General features: G+C 64.7%; 1 protein-coding gene across 1 annotated transcript in view; it reads left to right on the forward strand.

The window, feature by feature from the left end:
- Positions 1 to 18,348, forward strand: part of SND1 (staphylococcal nuclease and tudor domain containing 1) — a 94,973-nt gene that overhangs the window by 41,868 nt on the left and 34,757 nt on the right. The window contains exons 11-12 of the mRNA XM_086886225.1: positions 6,790 to 6,879; positions 16,227 to 16,327. Coding sequence (XP_086742351.1) covers positions 6,790 to 6,879; positions 16,227 to 16,327 — 191 coding nt within the window. The remainder of the gene's footprint in view (positions 1 to 6,789; positions 6,880 to 16,226; positions 16,328 to 18,348) is intronic.

An 18,348-nucleotide genomic window follows, 5' to 3' on the forward strand; every position in this document is an offset into this window, starting at 1 on the left:
GAACGCTCCCGGCCGTGCTGGGGCTGCTGGCTCAGCTTTTCCAGGGATCTCGGCTCTCCCGGAGCTGCCGGGGAAGTCGGGCTCGGAGAGCAGCGAATTCCAGCGCCGCAGCGGGGAAATGACAGAGGGAAAAGCGCAGGGATCCGTGGAAGGAGAGGATATTTTGGGATGCCTCAATTTCCTCATCAGCCCCGGGGAGGGGGCAGCGAGCCCAGGGCTGTGGGATGATGAATCCCCCGGGAATGGGCAGAGCCAGGCTCGCTGCTCCCCCGGTCATTCCTTGGGATTGGGGCCGGAGAGCCCCAATGGGGGAATCCCTCCCCTGTTCTTCCTCAGCCAGGAATGCTGGGATCACAAAATCCCGGGATGGTTTGGGATAGAAGGGACCCCCGAGCCCCCCAGTGCCCCCCTGCCATGGCAGGGACACCTCCCACTGGCCCAGGCTGCTCCCAGCCCCAGGCTCCAGCCTGGCCTTGGCCACTGCCAGGGATGCAGGGGCAGCCCCAGCTGCTCTGGCAATTCCAGCCCAGCCAGCAATTCCCAATTGCCAATTGCCAACATCCAGCCCTGTCCTCTGGCACTGGGAGCCATTCCCTGGCTCCTGGCCCTGCAGCCCTGGCCCAGTCCCTCTGCAGCTCTCCTGGAGCCCCTTCAGGCCCTGCAGGGGCTCTGAGCTCTCCCTGGAGCCTTCTCCTCTCCAGGGGAACATTCCCAGCTCTCCTGGAGCCCCTTCAGGCCCTGGAACATTCTGGAAGCTCTCCCTGGATCCTTCCCTTCCCCAGCCTGGGCCAGTGGGAGGTGTCCCTGCCATGGCAGGGGGGCACTGGGGGCTCCTGGGGGTCCCTTCTATCCCAAACCATTCCCCGATTCTATCATTTATAACTTTATTATTTTTAGTTCTCCCTTGTGCTGAAGCAGCTCCGGTTATTTCCGTGCCGTCGCTTCCATCGTTCCCCGCCGTTCCCATTTGTCCTGCGGCGTTCCCGCTACGGCTCCCGGCGGATCCGAGGCTCCCTGGGCCTTCCTCCCTGTCCAGGGTGATGAGGATGATGGAGCAGAGGGGTCCTGGAGCCAGCAGGGAGCGGGGCTGTGGGGTCCTGATGCCCCCTGGCTCCAGGGGGCTCTGGGGGCTGCAGGGTCCTGATCCCCGCTGGCTCCAGGGACTCCGGGGGTCCCGATCCCCCCTGGCTCCAGGGGGCTCTGGGGGTCCCAACCCGTGCTCTGGGGAGCTCCGGGGGGCTGCAGGGTCCCGATCCCCGCTCTGGGGGGCTGTGGGGGCTGCAGGGTCCCAATCCCCGCTCTGGGGGGCTGCAGGGTCCCAATCCCCGCTCCAGGGGGCTCTGGGGGCTACAGGGTCCTGATCCCTGCTCCAGGGGGCTGTGGGGTCCTGATCCCCGCTGGCTCCAGGGGGCTCTGGGGGTCCCGACCCCTGCTCTGGGGAGCTCCGGGGGGCTGCAGGGTCCCGATCCCCGCTCTGGGGGCTGCAGGGTCCCAATCCCTGATCCAGGCTGGCTCTGGGGGGCTCCAGGGGTCCCGCTCCCTGCTCCGGGGGGCTGCAGGGTCCTGATCTCCATTCCCAGGGGGCTCCGGGGGTCCCGCTCCCCACTGGCTCCAGGGGCTCCGGGGGGCTCTGGGGGGCTCCGGGGGTCCCGCTCCCCACTGGCTCCGGGGGGCTCCGGGGGGCTCCGGGGGGCTCCGGGGGTCCCGCTCCCCGCTCCCAGCGCTGCCGTTTCCAGCTGGCAGCTCCCGCTCTCCTCCCGCTCCTTCCGCCCTGGCGCTGGGATTTGATTAGCTCTGCTAATTACTTTACAAATAATGAGCTTCCCTAATTGCGCTGGCAGGGCCGGGGGGGGCTCTCCCCACCTGCCGCCCCTCGGGACCCCCCGGAACGGGGGGGGAAAGACCCGGAATGCGCTGGCGGGGGGCCGGGAGCTGCTCCTGGGGGATGGGGCTGTTCCCCCCGATCCCAGCGCCCCGGAAAAGCGGGAAGCGCGTTCCTGTTCCCTCCGGGGTGGATCTCCGGGATGGAATTCCCACCTGGCACATCCCTGGCGGGTTCAGCCCGGGGTGGAGCGTGGAGCGACATCGCTGGGGAGCCAGCGGCCCTTCCCGGGAGCCTGGGATTCCATGGATTCCTGGGAGCCTGGGATTCCATGGATTCCTGGGAGCCTGGGATTCCATGGATTCCTGGGAGCCTGGGATTCCATGGATTCCCGGGAGCCTGGGATTCCATGGATTCCTGGGAGCCTGGGATTCCATGGATTCCTGGGAGCCTGGGATTCCATGGATTGTTGTGAGCCTGGGATTCCATGGATTCCTGAGAGCCTGGGATTCCATGGATTCCTGAGAGCCTGGGATTCCATGGATTCCTGAGAGCCTGGGGTTCCATGGATTCCCAGGAACCTCCGTTGCTCTGGATGGAATCCTTCTCCCACAAGGAGAAGGGAGCAGGTTCCCCTCCCTGGGATCTCTGGGATGTGGAGCTGGATTTGCCATCCCGGCTCTGGGAGCGTTTCCAGCTGTTCCAGCTGTGCCCTCGGGAAGGGGCTGGGAGCGGGACCGGGAATGTGACATTCCATGTTCCATCCCCCCCGGAATCCCGATGGAAGCTGCTGCGGAATTCGCTGGAAAGAGGGGTTTTAATGAGGCCCCTCCCGGCTGTTAATTGGGCGGGAGAGGCGGAATTGTCTCCCCTGGCGGAGCTGCCGGCCCTGGGGGGCTCCTGGGGGAGGAGGGAATTTGGGAATCCCCCTCCGGAGCCACCAACCGGAGCGTTCCCATCAAATTCGGGATGGAGATCCCGGGAGCGAAGGGAGCGCGGCCCCCCCTGCTCCGACCTCGCCGCTCACGTTAATTAAGTGAGCCTCAGATTAATTAACTTCTCAGTGGCTGATGAGTCTCTCCAGCAGCTGAGGAGAGCCGGGACCGGAATTACATGGAATTCCAGGAGCCCGGGATGGGATGGGATGGGTTGGGATCCATGGGATGGGATCCATGGGATCCATGGGATGGGATGGGATCCATGGGATCCATGGGATGGGATCCATGGGATGGGATGGGATCCATGGAATGGGATCCATGGGATGGGATCCATGGGATGGGATAGGATGAGATCCATGGGATCCATGGGATGGGATCCATGGGATCCATGGGATGGGATGGGATCCATGGGATGGGATGGGGTCCATGGGATGGGATCCATGGAATGGGATAGGATGAGATCCATGGGATCCATGGGATGGGATGGGATCCATGGGATCCATGGGATGGGATCCATGGGATGGGATGGGATCCATGGGATCCATGGGATGGGATGGGTTGGATGGGACCTTGGAGCCCATCCAGGACAGGCAGGGACATTTCCACCACTCCGGGCTGTTCCTGTCTGGCCTCTCCCTGAGTATTCCATGTGATTCCATGTGATGTCCTGGGATTCCATGGATTCCCGGGAGCCTGTGACAGCACCCACAGCTTCCGAGGTGATTCCATCCCCGGGATCCAACTCCCGCCTCGGAAAATGCCTTAAACCCAACAAAATCCCCACTTTCGGTGCCGGAAATTTCCGGAGTTTGCCGCCTGTGGAATTCCGTTCCGTTCCCGCTGTTCCATTGATTTTGGTGTTTGTTTGGAAAAGCTCCGAGGTTTGAGCGGATTCCCGGAGCCGGGGGCTGACGGGGCAGAGCTGGGGGCCCTGAAACCTTCCCAACATCCGGCTCCTGGCAGCGCCGGGAATTCCGGCCGGGAATTCCCGCAGGGAATTGGCACCGCAGCAGCAGCAGCAGCAGCGGCGGGATGGGAGCGCTCGGCCCGGAACATCCGGGGCTGCAACGGTGCCACGGCGGGGGCTGCGCTGGTGATCCCTGCGTGGGGTGATCCCTGCGTGGGGGATCCCTGTGTGGGGGGATCCCTGCGTGGGGGGATCCCTGCATGGGGGGATCCCTGCGTGGGGGGATCCCTGCGCTGGTGATCCCTGCGTGGGGGATCCCTGCGTGGGGGGATCCCTGCGCTGGTGATCCCTGCGTGGGGGGATCCCTGCGTGGGGTGATCCCTGCGTGGGGGGATCCCTGCGTGGGGGGATCCCTGTGTGGGGGGATCCCTGCGTGGGGGGATCCCTGCGTGGGGGGATCCCTGCGTGGGGGGATCCCTGCGTGGGGGGATCCCTGCGTGGGGGGATCCCTGCGTGGGGGATCCCTGCGTGGGGGGATCCCTCTGTGGGTGATCCCTGCGTGGGGGGGATCCCTGCATGGGGGGATCCCTGCTTGGGGGGATCCCTGCATGGGGTGATCCCTCTGTGGGGGGATCCCTGCGTGGGGGGATGCCTTTTTGGGGTGATCCTTTTTTGGAGTGATCCCTTTTTTGGAGTGATCCCTTTTTTGGGGTGATCCCTTTTTGGGGTGATCCCTTTTTGGGGTGATCCCTTTTTTTGGGTGATCCCTTTTTGAAATGATCCCTTTTTTGGGGTGATCCCTTTTTTGGGGTGATCCCTTTTTTGGGGTGATCCCTTTTTGGGGTGATCCCTTTCCAGGCCGGTCCCAGTGGCTGCAGACCCCGTGGGGTTTTGGCCAGGGCTCTGGTCCTGCCCCCTTTGGGAATTCTCTGCCGGGATCTGCCGGGATCTGCTGGGATCTGCTGTCCCCTGGAGCTGGGATCGGGATTTCCCAGCCTGTGCCAGACACTGAGCTGAGCCATAAATCTGGAGTTCGTTAACGAGGATTAATTAGTGTTGGACGGGGCTTCGGTGTTGGAGCTGTGCCGTGACCTTGGCGAGGGCGGGAGCGTCCCAGGGCCGGATCCATCGGATCCCACCGGTGCCAGGGTCCGGGAGAGATCCCGAGGGTGCTCCAGGGGAGATCCCAAGGGTGATCCAGGAGAGATCCTGAGGGTGCTCCAGGGGTGATCCCGAGGATGCTCCAGGGGTGATCCTGAGGGTGATCCAGGGGAGATCCCGAGGGTGATCCAGGGGTGATCCCAAGGATGCTCCAGGGATGATCCCGAGGGTGATCCAGGGGAGATCCCGAGGGTGATCCAGGAGTGATCCCGAGGGTGATCCAGGGGAGATCCCGAGGGTGATCCAGGGGTGATCCTGAGGGTGATCCAGCGGTGATCCCGAGGGTGCTCCAGGGGAGATCCCGAGGAAGCTCCAGGAGAGATCCCAAGGGTGCTCTGGGAATGATCCCAAAGAAGCTCTGTGAATGATCCCGAGGAAGCTCCAGGGGAGATCCCGAGGGTGCTCTGGGAATGATCCCGAGGAAGCTCCAGGAGTGATCAAGGGGTGATCCCAAGGATGCTCCAGGGGTGATCCCAAGGATGCTCCAGGGGTGATCCTGAGGAAGCTCCAGGGGTGATCCCGAGGAAGCTCTGTGAACGATCCCGAGGAAGCTCCGGGATCCCGCGGGCGGGGGCTGGAAGTCGGGAGAGGGGAGCTGTGCCGCCCTGGGCAGGGGCTGAGGGAGAGGCCGGTGCTGCCTCAGTGGCTCCTCAGAGCTCTCCAGGGGCTGGAGCAGCACCTGGGATCTGCTGTGGGATCTGTGGATCTGCCGTGGGATCGGCTGTGGGATCTGCCGTGGGATCTGCCGTGGGATCTGCCGTGGGATCTGTGGATCAGCTGTGGGATCTGCCGTGGGATCGGCTGTGGGATCTGTGGATCAGCTGTGGATTGGCTGTGGGATCGGCTGTGGGATCAGCTGTGGGATCGGCTGTGGGATCGGCTGTGGGATCTGCTTTGGGATCTGTGGATCAGCTGTGGAATGGCTGTGGGATCTGCCGTGGGATTGGCTGTGGGATCTGCTGTGGGATCTGTGGATCTGCCGTGGGATCTGCCGTGGGATCGGCGGTGGGATCTGCTGTGGGATCTGTGGATCAGCTGTGGATTGGCTGTGGGATCTGCTGTGGGATCAGCTGTGGGATCTGCCGTGGGATTGGCTGTGGGATCTGCCGTGGGATTGGCTGTGGGATCAGCTGTGGGATCTGCTGTGGGATCAGCTGTGGGGGCAGGAGATGCCCAAGTGGGGGCTGAGCCCACCCCGGGGCACCCCCTGGGTCACTTTGGGTTGTTTTGGGTCACTTTGTGTCACTCTGGGTCACTTCTGGGTCACTTTTGGGTCACTTTAGGTCACTTTGGGTTGTTTTGGGTCACTCTGGGTCACTTTGTGTCGTGTTGGGTCACGTTGGGTTGTTTTGGGTTGTTTTGGGTTGTTTTGGGTTGTTTTGGGTCACTCTGGGTGTCTCTGGGTGTCTCTGGGTTGTGCTGGATGGCGCTGGGTGCAATCCCCGTTTCCCTTGGGATTCTCCCCTTTTTGTGGGGCTGGGATTCCCTGGGCAGGGCCGGGACAGCCCCGGGGTCACCCCAAATTCCATCATCCCGCTCCCTCCGGAGCTGCCGCTGCTCCAGGCTCCCGATCCCTCCTGGGGGGGATCCCGGGGCCCCTCGGGGTTCAGCTGAGCAGGACCTGGGGAATCCAGGGATCCTGGGATGTGGGGCTGGGGAATCCAGGGATCCCCGGGATGTGGGGCTGGGGAATCCAGGGATCCCTGGGATGTGGGATTGGCTGATCCAGGGATCCCCGGGATGTGGGGCTGGGGAATCCAGGGATCCCTGGAATGTGGGATTGGCTGATCCAGGGATCCCTGGATGTGGGATTGGCCGATCCAGGGATCCCTGGATGTGGGATTGGCTGATCCAGGGATCCCTGGGATGTGAGTCCTAATGTATCCAGGGATCCCTGGGATGTGGGATTGGCTGATCCAGGCAGGAATGGGAATGCTGAGCCGTGTCCCCTCTCCCAGCAGGACAAGAACAGGAAGCTGAGGCCCCTCTACGACATTCCCTACATGTTCGAGGCCCGGGAATTCCTGCGGAAGAAGCTCATCGGGAAGAAGGTACGGAGGGAGCCGGGACAGGCCGGGGTGAGGCCGAGGGATGAGGGAGGCGATGGATGAATCCCTGCGGCTCCGGGGAGTTCCAGGAATTCCGGGACAGCCTCGGGATGCTCTCCCCCTTTCCCAGGAATTCCGCCTCGTTTTCCGCGGCCGGTTGGGAGCGGCTGTGGGAATGAGGGGCGCATTAACCCAGCGGAGCGCGATTTTCCGACGCTCATTAAGCGCTCAAATCCAATCGATTCCCGTCGTGGCCGGGGCTGCTCCGCCGCCTAATCGGATCTTTCCAGCTCGGAGCCTGCCCGGGCATTCCGGAGAAAACCGGGACACGGCAGGAGAGCGGCTGGGGAGGTGTTTTTAGCGGGAATCGGCTGTGGAAGCTCTGGGGGCGCCGTGGGGTTTGCGATGGGATTCTGCCGGCCCAGTTTGAGCCGTTCCGGGGTTACCGGTGCCGGTTCCACCGCCCTGTGTTGGATCAGGGACTGGAATTGGGGATCCCTGGGTTCTGGGATTCGGGGAGCTCCTCCTGCCCCGGGTCCTGGCTCCGGGGATCCTCGGGGATCCTCAGGGATCCTCAGGGATCCCATCCCTGTGCCTTGGGAGGCTCCTCACGGCCACATCCCAATGGAGCAGGATTCCCTGGAATGTCCCACCCAGGGCAGCTCCGTGCTTGGGGCAGATCCCTCAGATCCCCCTCTGGACACAATGGGTTCCCAGGAGATCCCAGGAGATCCCAGGAGATCCCAGGAGATCCCGGCTCCGCATGGCCATTCCCGGCTCCGAGGCTGGGATTCACCAGCTGAATCCAACTGGGATCTTAGTGGGGTGCCGCTGTTCCAGCAGGAGCCTGCAGCACTGGGATTTGGGTCTCCCGGAGCTCCTCCCGCCTGTTCCATCCATCCCAACATTCCCGAGGGGATTCCAGCTCCGGCTGCTCCAGTTCATGCCAGGAGAGCCCAAAACCCACCCTGGCTTTCATCCCAGAATTCCTTTGCCAGATTCCTCCCCGTTCCATCCTGCTGGAATGCTGGGCCAGCCCGGCTTCCCCAAGCAATTCCCAGTGGAGAAAGCAGCGATCCCGTGGTGGCTGCCACGGCTCCGTGTCCCTCAGCTCCTGCTGGGAGAGGAGCCGGGATGTGGGAATGCAGCTCTGCATTCCCTGGGAAGAGACGGAACGCGATGCGCTTCCCCCTCCTGCCCTCTCATTCCCGAGCAGCGGGAATTTTCCAGGCTGGGATTTCCGTGGCACACGAGGACTGGCTTTGGGGTTTTTGGCTCTCCCCGTGTCCTTCCCGGCCGCTGGAATTTGCCCGGGAGCCAGCGGCGGCCGCCCAGGCCGCCATGGGTTTGTGGGATCAATCGGAGCGCGTCGGGAAGGAGCGGCTCCTCCGCCCATGGATCGCGCTCCGCCGGGGAGCGGCTCCGGATAATTGCGCCGGGCGCGGGGGATGGATCGTGGCTCTTCCCTAATTAACTCCGGGATTAATCGCTCGCATGGAGGCCGCTGGCAAGGGAGAGCTCCGGGATGGAAATTCCCTGGGCAGGGAAGCGATGCCGCCCTGCCCTTGAGAGCTGCTCCGGGGGAGAGAAAGGGGGGGATCCCTGGGGTGTCCCAGGACCCCATCCCTGAGTCACATCCCTGAGTCACATCCCTGAGTCACATCCCCGTGTCCCTGTGTCCCCATCCCTGTGTCCCTGTGTCCCATCCCTGTGTCCCTGTGTCCCATCCCCGTGTCCCTGTGTCCCATCCCTGTGTCCCTGTGTCCCATCCCTGTGTCCCATCCCTGTGTCCCTGTGTCCCCATCCCTGTGTCCCTGTGTCTCCATCTGTGTGTCCCTGTGTCCCATCCCTGTGTCCCATCTCTGTGTCCCTGTGTCCCATCCCTGTGTCCCTGTGTCCCATCCCTGTGTCCCATCCCTGTGTCCCATCCCTGTGTCCCTGTGTCCCATCCCTGTGTCCCATCCCTGTGTCCCCATCCCTGTGTCCCTGTGTCCCATCCCTGTGTCCCTGTGTCTCCATCTGTGTGTCCCTGTGTCCCATCCCTGTGTCCCATCCCTGTGTCCCATCCCTGTGTCCCTGTGTCCCATCCCTGTGTCCCATCCCTGTGTCCCATCCCTGTGTCCCATCCCTGTGTCCCATCCCTGTCCCATCCCTGTCCCATCCCTGTCCCCTCCCTGTGTCCCCATCCCTGTGCCCCTGTGTCCCATCCCTGTGTCCCCTCCCTGTCCCCTCCCTGTCCCATCCCTGTGTCCCTGTGTCCCCATCCCTGTGTCCCTGTGTCCCCATCCCTGTGTCCCCTCCCTGTCCCCTCCCTGTCCCATCCCTGTGTCCCTGTGTCCCCATCCCTGTGTCCCCTCCCTGTCCCCTCCCTGTCCCATCCCTGTGTCCCTGTGTCCCCATCCCTGTGTCCCTGTGTCCCCATCCCTGTGTCCCCGTGTCTCCATCTGTGTGTCCCTGTGTCCCATCCCTGTGTCCCATCCCTGTGTCCCATCCCTGTGTCCCATCCCTGTGTTCCTGTGTCCCATCCCCGTGTCCCTGTGTCCCATCCCTGTGTCCCTGTGTCCCCATCCCTGTGTCCCATCCCTGTGTCCCCATCCCTGTGTCCCTGTGTCCCATCCCTGTCCCATCCCTGTCCCCTCCCTGTCCCATCCCTGTGTCCCTGTGTCCCATCCCTGTGTCCCTGTGTCTCATCCCTGTGTCCCCTCCCTGTCCCATCCCTGTGTCCCTGTGTCCCATCCCTGTGTCCCTGTGTCTCATCCCTGTGTCCCATCCCTGTCCCATCCCTGTCCCCTCCCTGTCCCCTCCCTGTCCCATCCCTGTGTCCCATCCCTGTGTCCCTGTGTCCCTGTGTCCCTGTGTCCCGTCCCTGTCCCCTCCCTGTCCCATCCCTCTCGGGAATGCCGATTCCAGCCGGGAATTCCGCCCATCTCCAGAGCCCCGAGTGTTTTCCCGGTGTTTTTCCCGGGCATTTTCCTGTGTGCTCCCCTCAGAGGCCCCGGGATTCCCGGGATTCTCCTTTTGGGGTTTCCGGCGCTGCTGGGGATCAGAGCCGGGATAATTCGGGATTCAAAACGGCTTTGACCCGGGAAAAGCTGGGAACGCCATCCCAGCCCCAGGAAAAGCTGGGAATGCCATCCCAGCCCCGGGAAAAGCTGGGAATGCCATCCCAGCCCCGGGAAAAGCTGGGAATGCCATCCCAGCCCTGGAAAAGCTGGGAATGCCATCCCAGCAGGAGGAAAAGCTGGGAATGCCATCCCAGCCCCGGGAAAAGCTGGGAATGCCATCCCAGCCCCGGGAAAAGCTGGGAACGCCATCCCAGCCCTGGGAAAAGCTGGGAATGCCATCCCAGCCCTGGAAAAGCTGGGAATGCCATCCCAGCCCTGGAAAAGCTGGGAATGCCATCCCAACCCCGGGAAAAGCTGGGAATGCCATCCCAGCCCCGGGAAAAGCTGGGAACGCCATCCTGTGGGATCCGCTCCCGGCAGTGCCCGGGTGGAGCCGGGATCCTGCGGGATCCGCTCCTGGCGGTGCCAGGGGGAGGATGGAGCCGGGATCCTGCGGGATCCGCTCCCAGCGGTGCCGGGGGGAGCCGGGATCCTGCGGGATCCGCTCCTGGCGGTGCCAGGGGGAGGATGGAGCCGGGATCCCGCGGGATCCGCTCCCAGCGGTGCCGGGGCCGCTGGAGGCTCCCGGGAATGTCCTCGTTCCGCATCCCGGGCTGTTCCCGGTTCCCGGAGCGATGGCAGCAGCACGGGGAGGGAAGCGGGGCCGGCTCCTGCTCCCCATTCCCAGGAGATCCCGCAGCGGGATGGGAGCGGGGCGGGGTGAGCTTCCCTGGATCTGCCCCCATCCCCCGGGATCATCCCGCACATCCCTGTCCCTGTCCCTGCCCTGTCCCTGTCCCTGTCCCTGTCCCTGTCCCTGTCCCTGCCCTGTCCCTGTCCCTGTCCCTGTCCCTGTCCCTGTCCCTGCCCTGTCCCTGTCCCTGTCCCTGTCCCTGTCCCTGCCCTGTCCCTGTCCCTGTCCCTGTCCCTGTCCTGTCTTGTCCCTGTCCCTGTCCCTGTCCCTGTCCCTGTCCCTGTCCCTGTCCCTGCCCTGTCCCTGTCCCTGTCCCTGTCCCTGTCCCTGTCCCTGTCCCTGTCCCTGTCCCTGTCCCTGTCCCTGTCCCTGTCCCTGTCCCTGTCCCTGTCCCTGTCCCTGCCCTGTCCCTGTCCCCTGTCCCTGTCCCTGTCCCTGTGTCCCTGTCCCTGTGTCCCTGTCTCTGTCTCTGTGTGTCCCTGTCCCTATCCCTGTCCCCACGTGTCCCTGTCCCTGTCCCTGTCCCTGTCCTGTCCTGTCCCTGTCCCTGTCCCTGTCCCTGTCCCTGTCCCTGTCCCTGTCCCTGTCTCTGTGTGTCCCTGTCCCTGTCCCCAGCCCTGTCCCTGTCCCTGTCCCTGTCCCTGTCCCTGTGTCCCTGTCCCTGTCCCTGTCCCTGTCCCTGTCCCTGTCCCTGTCCCTGCCCCGCCGGCTCTCCGGGAGCCTTCCCCAACACGGGAGGGACCCGGGGGGCACCCACACCCCCCCGAGCCCCCCCGAGCCCCTTCCCGACCCTTCCCACCCCTCCCAGCCCCCTCCCAGCCCCCCGAGCCCCCTCCCAGCCCCCCCTAGCCCCCTCCCAGCCCCCCCGAGCCCCCTCCCAGCCCCCCGAGCCCCCTCCCAGCCCCCCGGAGCCCCCTCCCAGCCCCCCGAGCCCCCTCCCAGCCCCCCCAGCCCCTCCCAGCCCCCCGGCCCTGCGCCCTGCCCGAGCTGCCAGGGAAATAGAAATATTCCCGGCAGCGGGTGACGCCGCCGGGCCGGGAGATCCGCGGGCGGGAGGGGTATTTTTATCCCGGCAGGTCTGGGCTGCCACCCACCCCCCATCTGTCCCCCCCCGTGTCCCCGCGGCCCCCCGGAGCCCCCCGTGGGATGCGGGAATAGCGGGGATCCTGTCCCCTGTCCCCTGCCCCCTGTCCCCTGCCCCCTGTCCCCTGTCCCCTGCCCCCTGCCCCCTGTCCCCTGCCCCCTGCCCCCTGTCCCCTGTCCCCTGTCCCCTGCCCCCTGTCCCCTGTCCCCTGTCCCCTGCCCCCTGTCCCCTGTCCCCTGCCCCCTGTCCCCTGTCCCCTGTCCCCTGCCCCCTGTCCCCTGTCCCCTGTCCCCTGCCCCCTGTCCCCTGTCCCCTGCCCCCTGTCCCCTGCCCCCTGTCCCCTGTCCCCTGTCCCCTGCCCCCTGTCCCCTGCCCCGCCCCGCCCTCCCCATCCCAAAGGTGGGGGGGGTGTGAGCCCCTCGCCCCTCTCCAGGCGGGCCCGGGGGGTCCCCGCTGTCCCCCCGGGGGTGGGGACGTGTCCCCGGTGCCGCGGGGTCCTGGGGCCGGAGCGGGGGATGGGCCTGCAATGTCCCACTGTGTCCCCCCGGGATGGAACTGGGGCGGGACATGGGGGGCGGGGGTCTGTCCCCCACCTCGGGACAGGGTGGCACCCCGGGAACCCCACCCGGGTGGGGACAGGGGCTGGGAACGGCCGCCAGGGGACAGGGGACAGGGGACAGAGGCTGGGAACGGCCGCCAGGGGACAGGGGACAGGGGACAGAGGCTGGGAACGGCCGCCAGGGGACAGGGGACAGGGGACAGGGGCTGGGAACGGCCGCCCGGGGACAGGGGACAGGGGACAGGGGACAGGGGACAGGGGCTGGGAACGGCCGCCCGGGGACAGGGGACAGGCGACAGGGGACAGGGGACAGGGGCTGGGAACGGCCGCTCTGGGACAGGTGACAGGGGACAGGGGACAGGGGACAGGGGACAGGGGACAGGGGACAGGGGACAGGGGCTGTGTCCTGGGGACCCCATCCCCCCAATTCCAGCTCTGCACCCGTGACCCCAGGCAGCGAGGGCTGGGTCCCCATGGGTGACATTGGCAGGGGGGGCTGGGTCTGTGGGTCCCCAGGTCCCTCTGGGTGACAGTGCCAGCCCTGGCTGGGTCCCCACGGGTGACACTGTCAGGGGTGGATGGGTCCCTCTGGGTCTCCATGAGTGACAGTGCCAGCCCTGGCCAGGTCCCTGTGGGTCCCCAGGTCCCCGTGGGTGACGGTGCCAGCCCCGGCCGGGTCCCTGCGGGTCCCCATGGGTGACAGTGCCAGCCCCGGCCGGGTCCCCGTGGGTCCCCAGGTCCCCGTGGGTGACAGTGCCAGCCCCAGCCGGGTCCCCGTGGGTCCCCAGGTCCCCGTGGGTGACGGTGCCAGCCCCAGCCGGGTCCCTGTGGGTCCCCATGGGTGACAGTGCCAGCCCCGGCCGGGTCCCCGTGGGTCCCCGTGGGTGACAGTGCCAGCCCCGGCCGGGTCCCCGTGGGTCCCCGTGGGTGACGGTGCCAGCCCCAGCCGGGTCCCCGTGGGTCCCCATGGGTGACAGTGCCAGCCCCGGCCGGGTCCCCGTGGGTCCCCGTGGGTGACAGTGCCAGCCCCGGCCGCTCAGCCCGGGGCGGTGCCGCTGTTCCGGGCTGGATTCGCTCCCGGGAGCTGCCGGGGTGATTCCATCCTCCCTGACCCTGGAACCGCCCTGGAGCCCCGGCCGGCCCTTCCCAGCCCTGCCGTGGATCCCGGGAATGTCCCTCTGTCCCCGGAGCCGGGGGGTGCCGGTGCCACCTCTGGGGTCACATGGGGTGCCACAGGGGGTGTCACACGGGCTGTCACAGGGGGTGTCACACGGAGCATCACAGGGGGTGTCACAGGGGGTGTCGCACACGGTGTCACACAGGGTGTCACACGGGGTGCCACAGGGGGTGTCACACACGGTGTCACACGAGGTGTCACACGAGGTGTCACACGTGGTGTCACACGGGGTGTCACAGGGGGTGTCACAGGGGGTGTCACAGGGGGTGTCACACACAGTGTCACACGGTGTCACACGGTGTCACACGCGGTGTCACACGTGGTGTCACACGGGGTGTCACATGTGGTGTCACACGGGGTGTCACACGGGGTGTCACACACGGTGTCACACACGGTGTCACACACGGTGTCACACGGGGTGTCACACACGGTGTCACACACGGTGTCACACACGGTGTCACACGGGGTGTCACACGTGGTGTCACACATGGTGTCACACAGGGTGCCACACGTGGTGTCACACGGGGTGTCACACATGGTGTCACACGAGGTGTCACACGTGGTGTCACACGGGGTATCACACGTGGTGTCACACACGGTGTCACACATGGTGTCACACGAGGTGTCACATCGGGTGTCACACGGGGTGCCACACGTGGTGTCACACGGGGTGTCACACGTGGTGTCACACGTGGTGTCACAAGGGGTGTCACATGTGGTGTCACACGGGGTGTCACACGTGGTGTCACACGTGGTGTCACACGAGGTGTCACACGGGGTGTCACACGGGGTGCCACACGTGGTGTCACACGTGGTGTCACAAGGGGTGTCACATGTGGTGTCACACGGGGTGCCACACGTGGTGTCACATGTGGTGTCACATGTGGTGTCACACGGGGTGTCACACGGGGTGTCACACGTGGTGTCACATGTGGTGTCACACGTGGTGTCACACACGGTGTCACACGAGGTGTCACACGGGGTGCCACACGGGGTGTCACACAGGGTGTCACACGTGGTGTCACACACGGTGTCACACGGGGTGTCACACGTGGTGTCACACGGGGTGTCACACGTGGTGTCACACACGGTGTCACACATGGTGTCACACGAGGTGTCACATCGGGTGTCACACGGGGTGCCACACGTGGTGTCACACGGGGTGTCACAGGGGGTGTCACACGGGGTGTCACACGTGGTGTCACACGGGGTGTCACACGTGGTGTCACACGGGGTGTCACACGTGGTGTCACACGTGGTGTCACAAGGGGTGTCACATGTGGTGTCACACGGGGTGTCACACGTGGTGTCACACATGGTGTCACACGAGGTGTCACACGGGGTGTCACACGGGGTGTCACACAGGGTGTCACACGGGGTGTCACACGTGGTGTCACACGGGGTGTCACACGTGGTGTCACACGGGGTGTCACAGGGGGTGTCACACGTGGTGTCACACAGGGTGTCACACGGGGTGTCACACGTGGTGTCACACAGACCCCGCCCTGCCCTGGGACGATCCCAGCGCTGTCCCTGCAGCTCCGGGGCCTTTCCCAGCTTTCCGTGTCCGGAGTGATCCAGGGCTGGGCGTGGAATTCCATGGAATTGTGGAGTGGTCCCAGCCCTGCCATGGCAGGGACGCGTCCCCTGTCCCAGCTGGCTCCGAGCCCCGTCCGGCCCTTCCAGGGATCCCTGTGGATCCCTCTGGATCCCTCCTGCCCCTGGCACATCCGTGCCCTGGGACACAGCAGGACACGGCTGGGGGGTTTCCTGCTGAGGGGTCACCCCACCCCATGGATCCCACGGATCCCATGGATCCCATCCCACGGATCCCATGGATCCCATCCCATGGATTCCCATGGATCCCATGGATCCCGTCCCATGGATGGATCATGGATCCCCCCATGGCAGGGGGGCACTGGGGGGGCTCGGGGGTCCCTTCTATCCCAAACCATCCCGGGATTCCCTGATCCCCCGGCTGATCCCGAGCCCTGGTGCAGTGAGAGCCGATGGATCCAGCGGGATCCGCCCCGAGGTGTTCCCGGTTCGTGTCCGGGATCCCAGAGGTCTCCCGTGGGGATTCCGTGGGATTCCGGGCCCGGGATGATCCCGGCCCTGCCCTTCCCCTCCCATCCCATCCCATCCTGGCGGGAATGTCGTGTCCATGAACCGGGAAGTGCCGGGGCCGCCGTGCCTCGGGATCCCCACGGAGCTCTGGGAACACCCGGCCGGCTCCGGATCCCGGCTGGAACCTCGTCCTGGTTCCGTGTGCCCGCAACTCCGGCAGCGCCGGAACCGCCGGGAAACGGCTCCGGGACCCCGGCAGGGACAGCGGGAATGCGGGATGGGATGGGATCCGTGGGATGGGATCCGTGGGATGGGATCCATGGGATGGGATACGTGGGATGGGATCCATGGGATGGGATGGGATCCATGGGATGGAATCCGTGGGATGGGATCCATGGGATCCATGGGATGGGATCCATGGGATGAGGATGAGGAAGAGGATGGGGATGGTGATGATGATGATGAGGATAAGGATGATGATGGGGATGATGATGATGATGAAGATGAAGATGATGAAGATGAGGATGATGGTGATAATGATGATGAGGAAGATGATGATGATGATGATGATGAAGATGATGATGATGATGAAGATGATGATGATGAAGATGAAGGCCTGTCTGGCCGATCCGGGGGTTTGGCCCTGAGCCGTGTCCCCGTTGCAGGTGAACGTTTCCGTGGATTACATCCGTCCCGCCAGCAGCGCCACCGAAACCGTCCCGGCCTTCTCGGAGCGCACGTGTGCCACCGTGTCCATCGGCGGGATGTGAGTCCTTCCAGGGATTGGTGTTCCCACCCGGCATTCCCACCCGGCATTCCCACCTGGCATTCCCACCCGGCATTCCCACCTGGCATTCCCACCCGGCATTCCCACCCGGCATTCCCACCCGGCATTCCCACCCGGCATTCCCACCCGGCATTCCCACCTGGCATTCCCACCTGGCATTCCCACCTGCCATTCCCACCCAGCATTCCCACCCGGCATTCCCACTGCCGTTCCCACTGCCATTCCCACTGCCGTACCCAGGATCCATTCCCAGATTCCATTCCCAGGATCCATTCCCAGGTTCCATTCCCAGGTTCCATTCCCAGGTTCCATTCCCAGGATCCATTCCCAGATTCCGTTCCCAGGATCTATTCCCAGGATCCATTCCCAGGATCCATTCCCAGGATCCATTCCCGGATTCCGTTCCCAGGATCCATTCCCAGGATCCATTCCCAGGTTCCATTCCCAGGATCCATTCCCAGGATCCATTCCCAGGATCCATTCCCAGGTTCCATTCCCGGATTCCATTCCCAGGATCCATTCCCAGGTTCCATTCCCAGGTTCCATTCCCAGGATCCATTCCCAGGTTCCATTCCCAGGTTCCATTCCCAGGATCCATTCCCAGGATCCATTCCCAGGATCCATTCCCAGATTCCGTTCCCAGGATCCATTCCAGGTTCCATTCCCAGGATCCATTCCCAGGATCCATTCCCAGGTTCCATTCCAGGATCCATTCCCAGGTTCCATTCCCAGGATCCATTCCCAGATTCCGTTCCCAGGATCTATTCCCAGGTTCCATTCCCAGGATCCATTCCCAGGATCTGTTCCAGGACTCTGGGGTGTGAGGGAGTCTCGCTCCCCCCTTGGCCCAGCCCCCATTCCCGGTTTCCTGGCATTGGGATCCTGTGGGATCCTGTGGGATCCGTTGGGATCCTGTGGGATCCGTTGGGATTCTGGACCCCCCCGGCTGTGTCGGTTTTGGGGACACCGGGATGAGGTTCCCCCAGTCCCAGGGGTGGCTTTGGAGGATTCATCCCCGCTCTGCATCCCGGGATAAACGTTTGTCCTTCCCGAGGGCCCCTCCCTGATTTCCCTTCCCCACCAGGAGCTTTGGGAGTGGGGAATGTTCCAGAGCAGCTTCCCTGCAGCTGGAATGTGTGGCCTTTCCTCCTGGGGGCGGGGGGCTCCGGCAAATCCCGGGAGAGAGGAGGGGCTCGGGCACATCCCTGTGGGCAGGGGGCTCCAGAACATCCCTGGCACGTCCCTGGCACGTCCCTGGCACGTCCCTTGGAGCGGGGGCTCCGGCACATCCCCGCGGAGCGGCCGGGCTCCGGCTGGCAGCGGCTCCGGGAGCTGCGTAGGGAGGATTTGTCATAGGCCCTTGGTTGCATTCCCAGTTTTTTTTCCCGGTAGCAGCTATTTTGGAAAGCGCCCAAAGCGCTGCAGCGCTGCCTTTCCCTCCCTGATCCAGGGGCTGGGAGCTGCACTCGCCTGCCTTCCCTTCCTTCCCGTCCTTTCCCTCCTTCCTGCAAAATCCGGGATCAGAGCTGGGTGTTCCTGCTCCCTAATCCCAGGGCTGGGAGAGCCGGGAGAGCTGGGGGAGCTGTCCCTGCATCCCGGGATATTCCAGCAGGGCCATTCCCGGTGCTGCATCCCGGGATGTTCCAGCACTGCCAGGGCCATTCCCGGTGCTGCATCCCGGGATATTCCAGCAGGGCCAGGGCCATTCCCGGTGCTGCATCCCGGGATATTCCAGCACTGCCAGGGCCATTCCCGGTGCTGCATCCCGGGATATTCCAGCAGGGCCAGGGCCATTCCCGGTGCTGCATCCCGGGATGTTCCAGCACTGCCAGGGCCATTCCCGGTGCTGCATCCCGGGATATTCCAGCAGGGCCAGGGCCATTCCCGGTGCTGCATCCCGGGATATTCCAGCACTGCCAGGGCCATTCCCGGTGCTGCATCCCGGGATATTCCAGCAGGGCCAGGGCCATTCCTGGTGCTGCATCCCGGGACATTCCAGC

The sequence above is a fragment of the Cyanistes caeruleus genome, chromosome 4 (genome assembly GCF_971803275.1).
Source record: "Cyanistes caeruleus chromosome 4, bCyaCae1.hap1.1, whole genome shotgun sequence".
NCBI classification, from domain to species: domain Eukaryota; kingdom Metazoa; phylum Chordata; class Aves; order Passeriformes; family Paridae; genus Cyanistes; species Cyanistes caeruleus.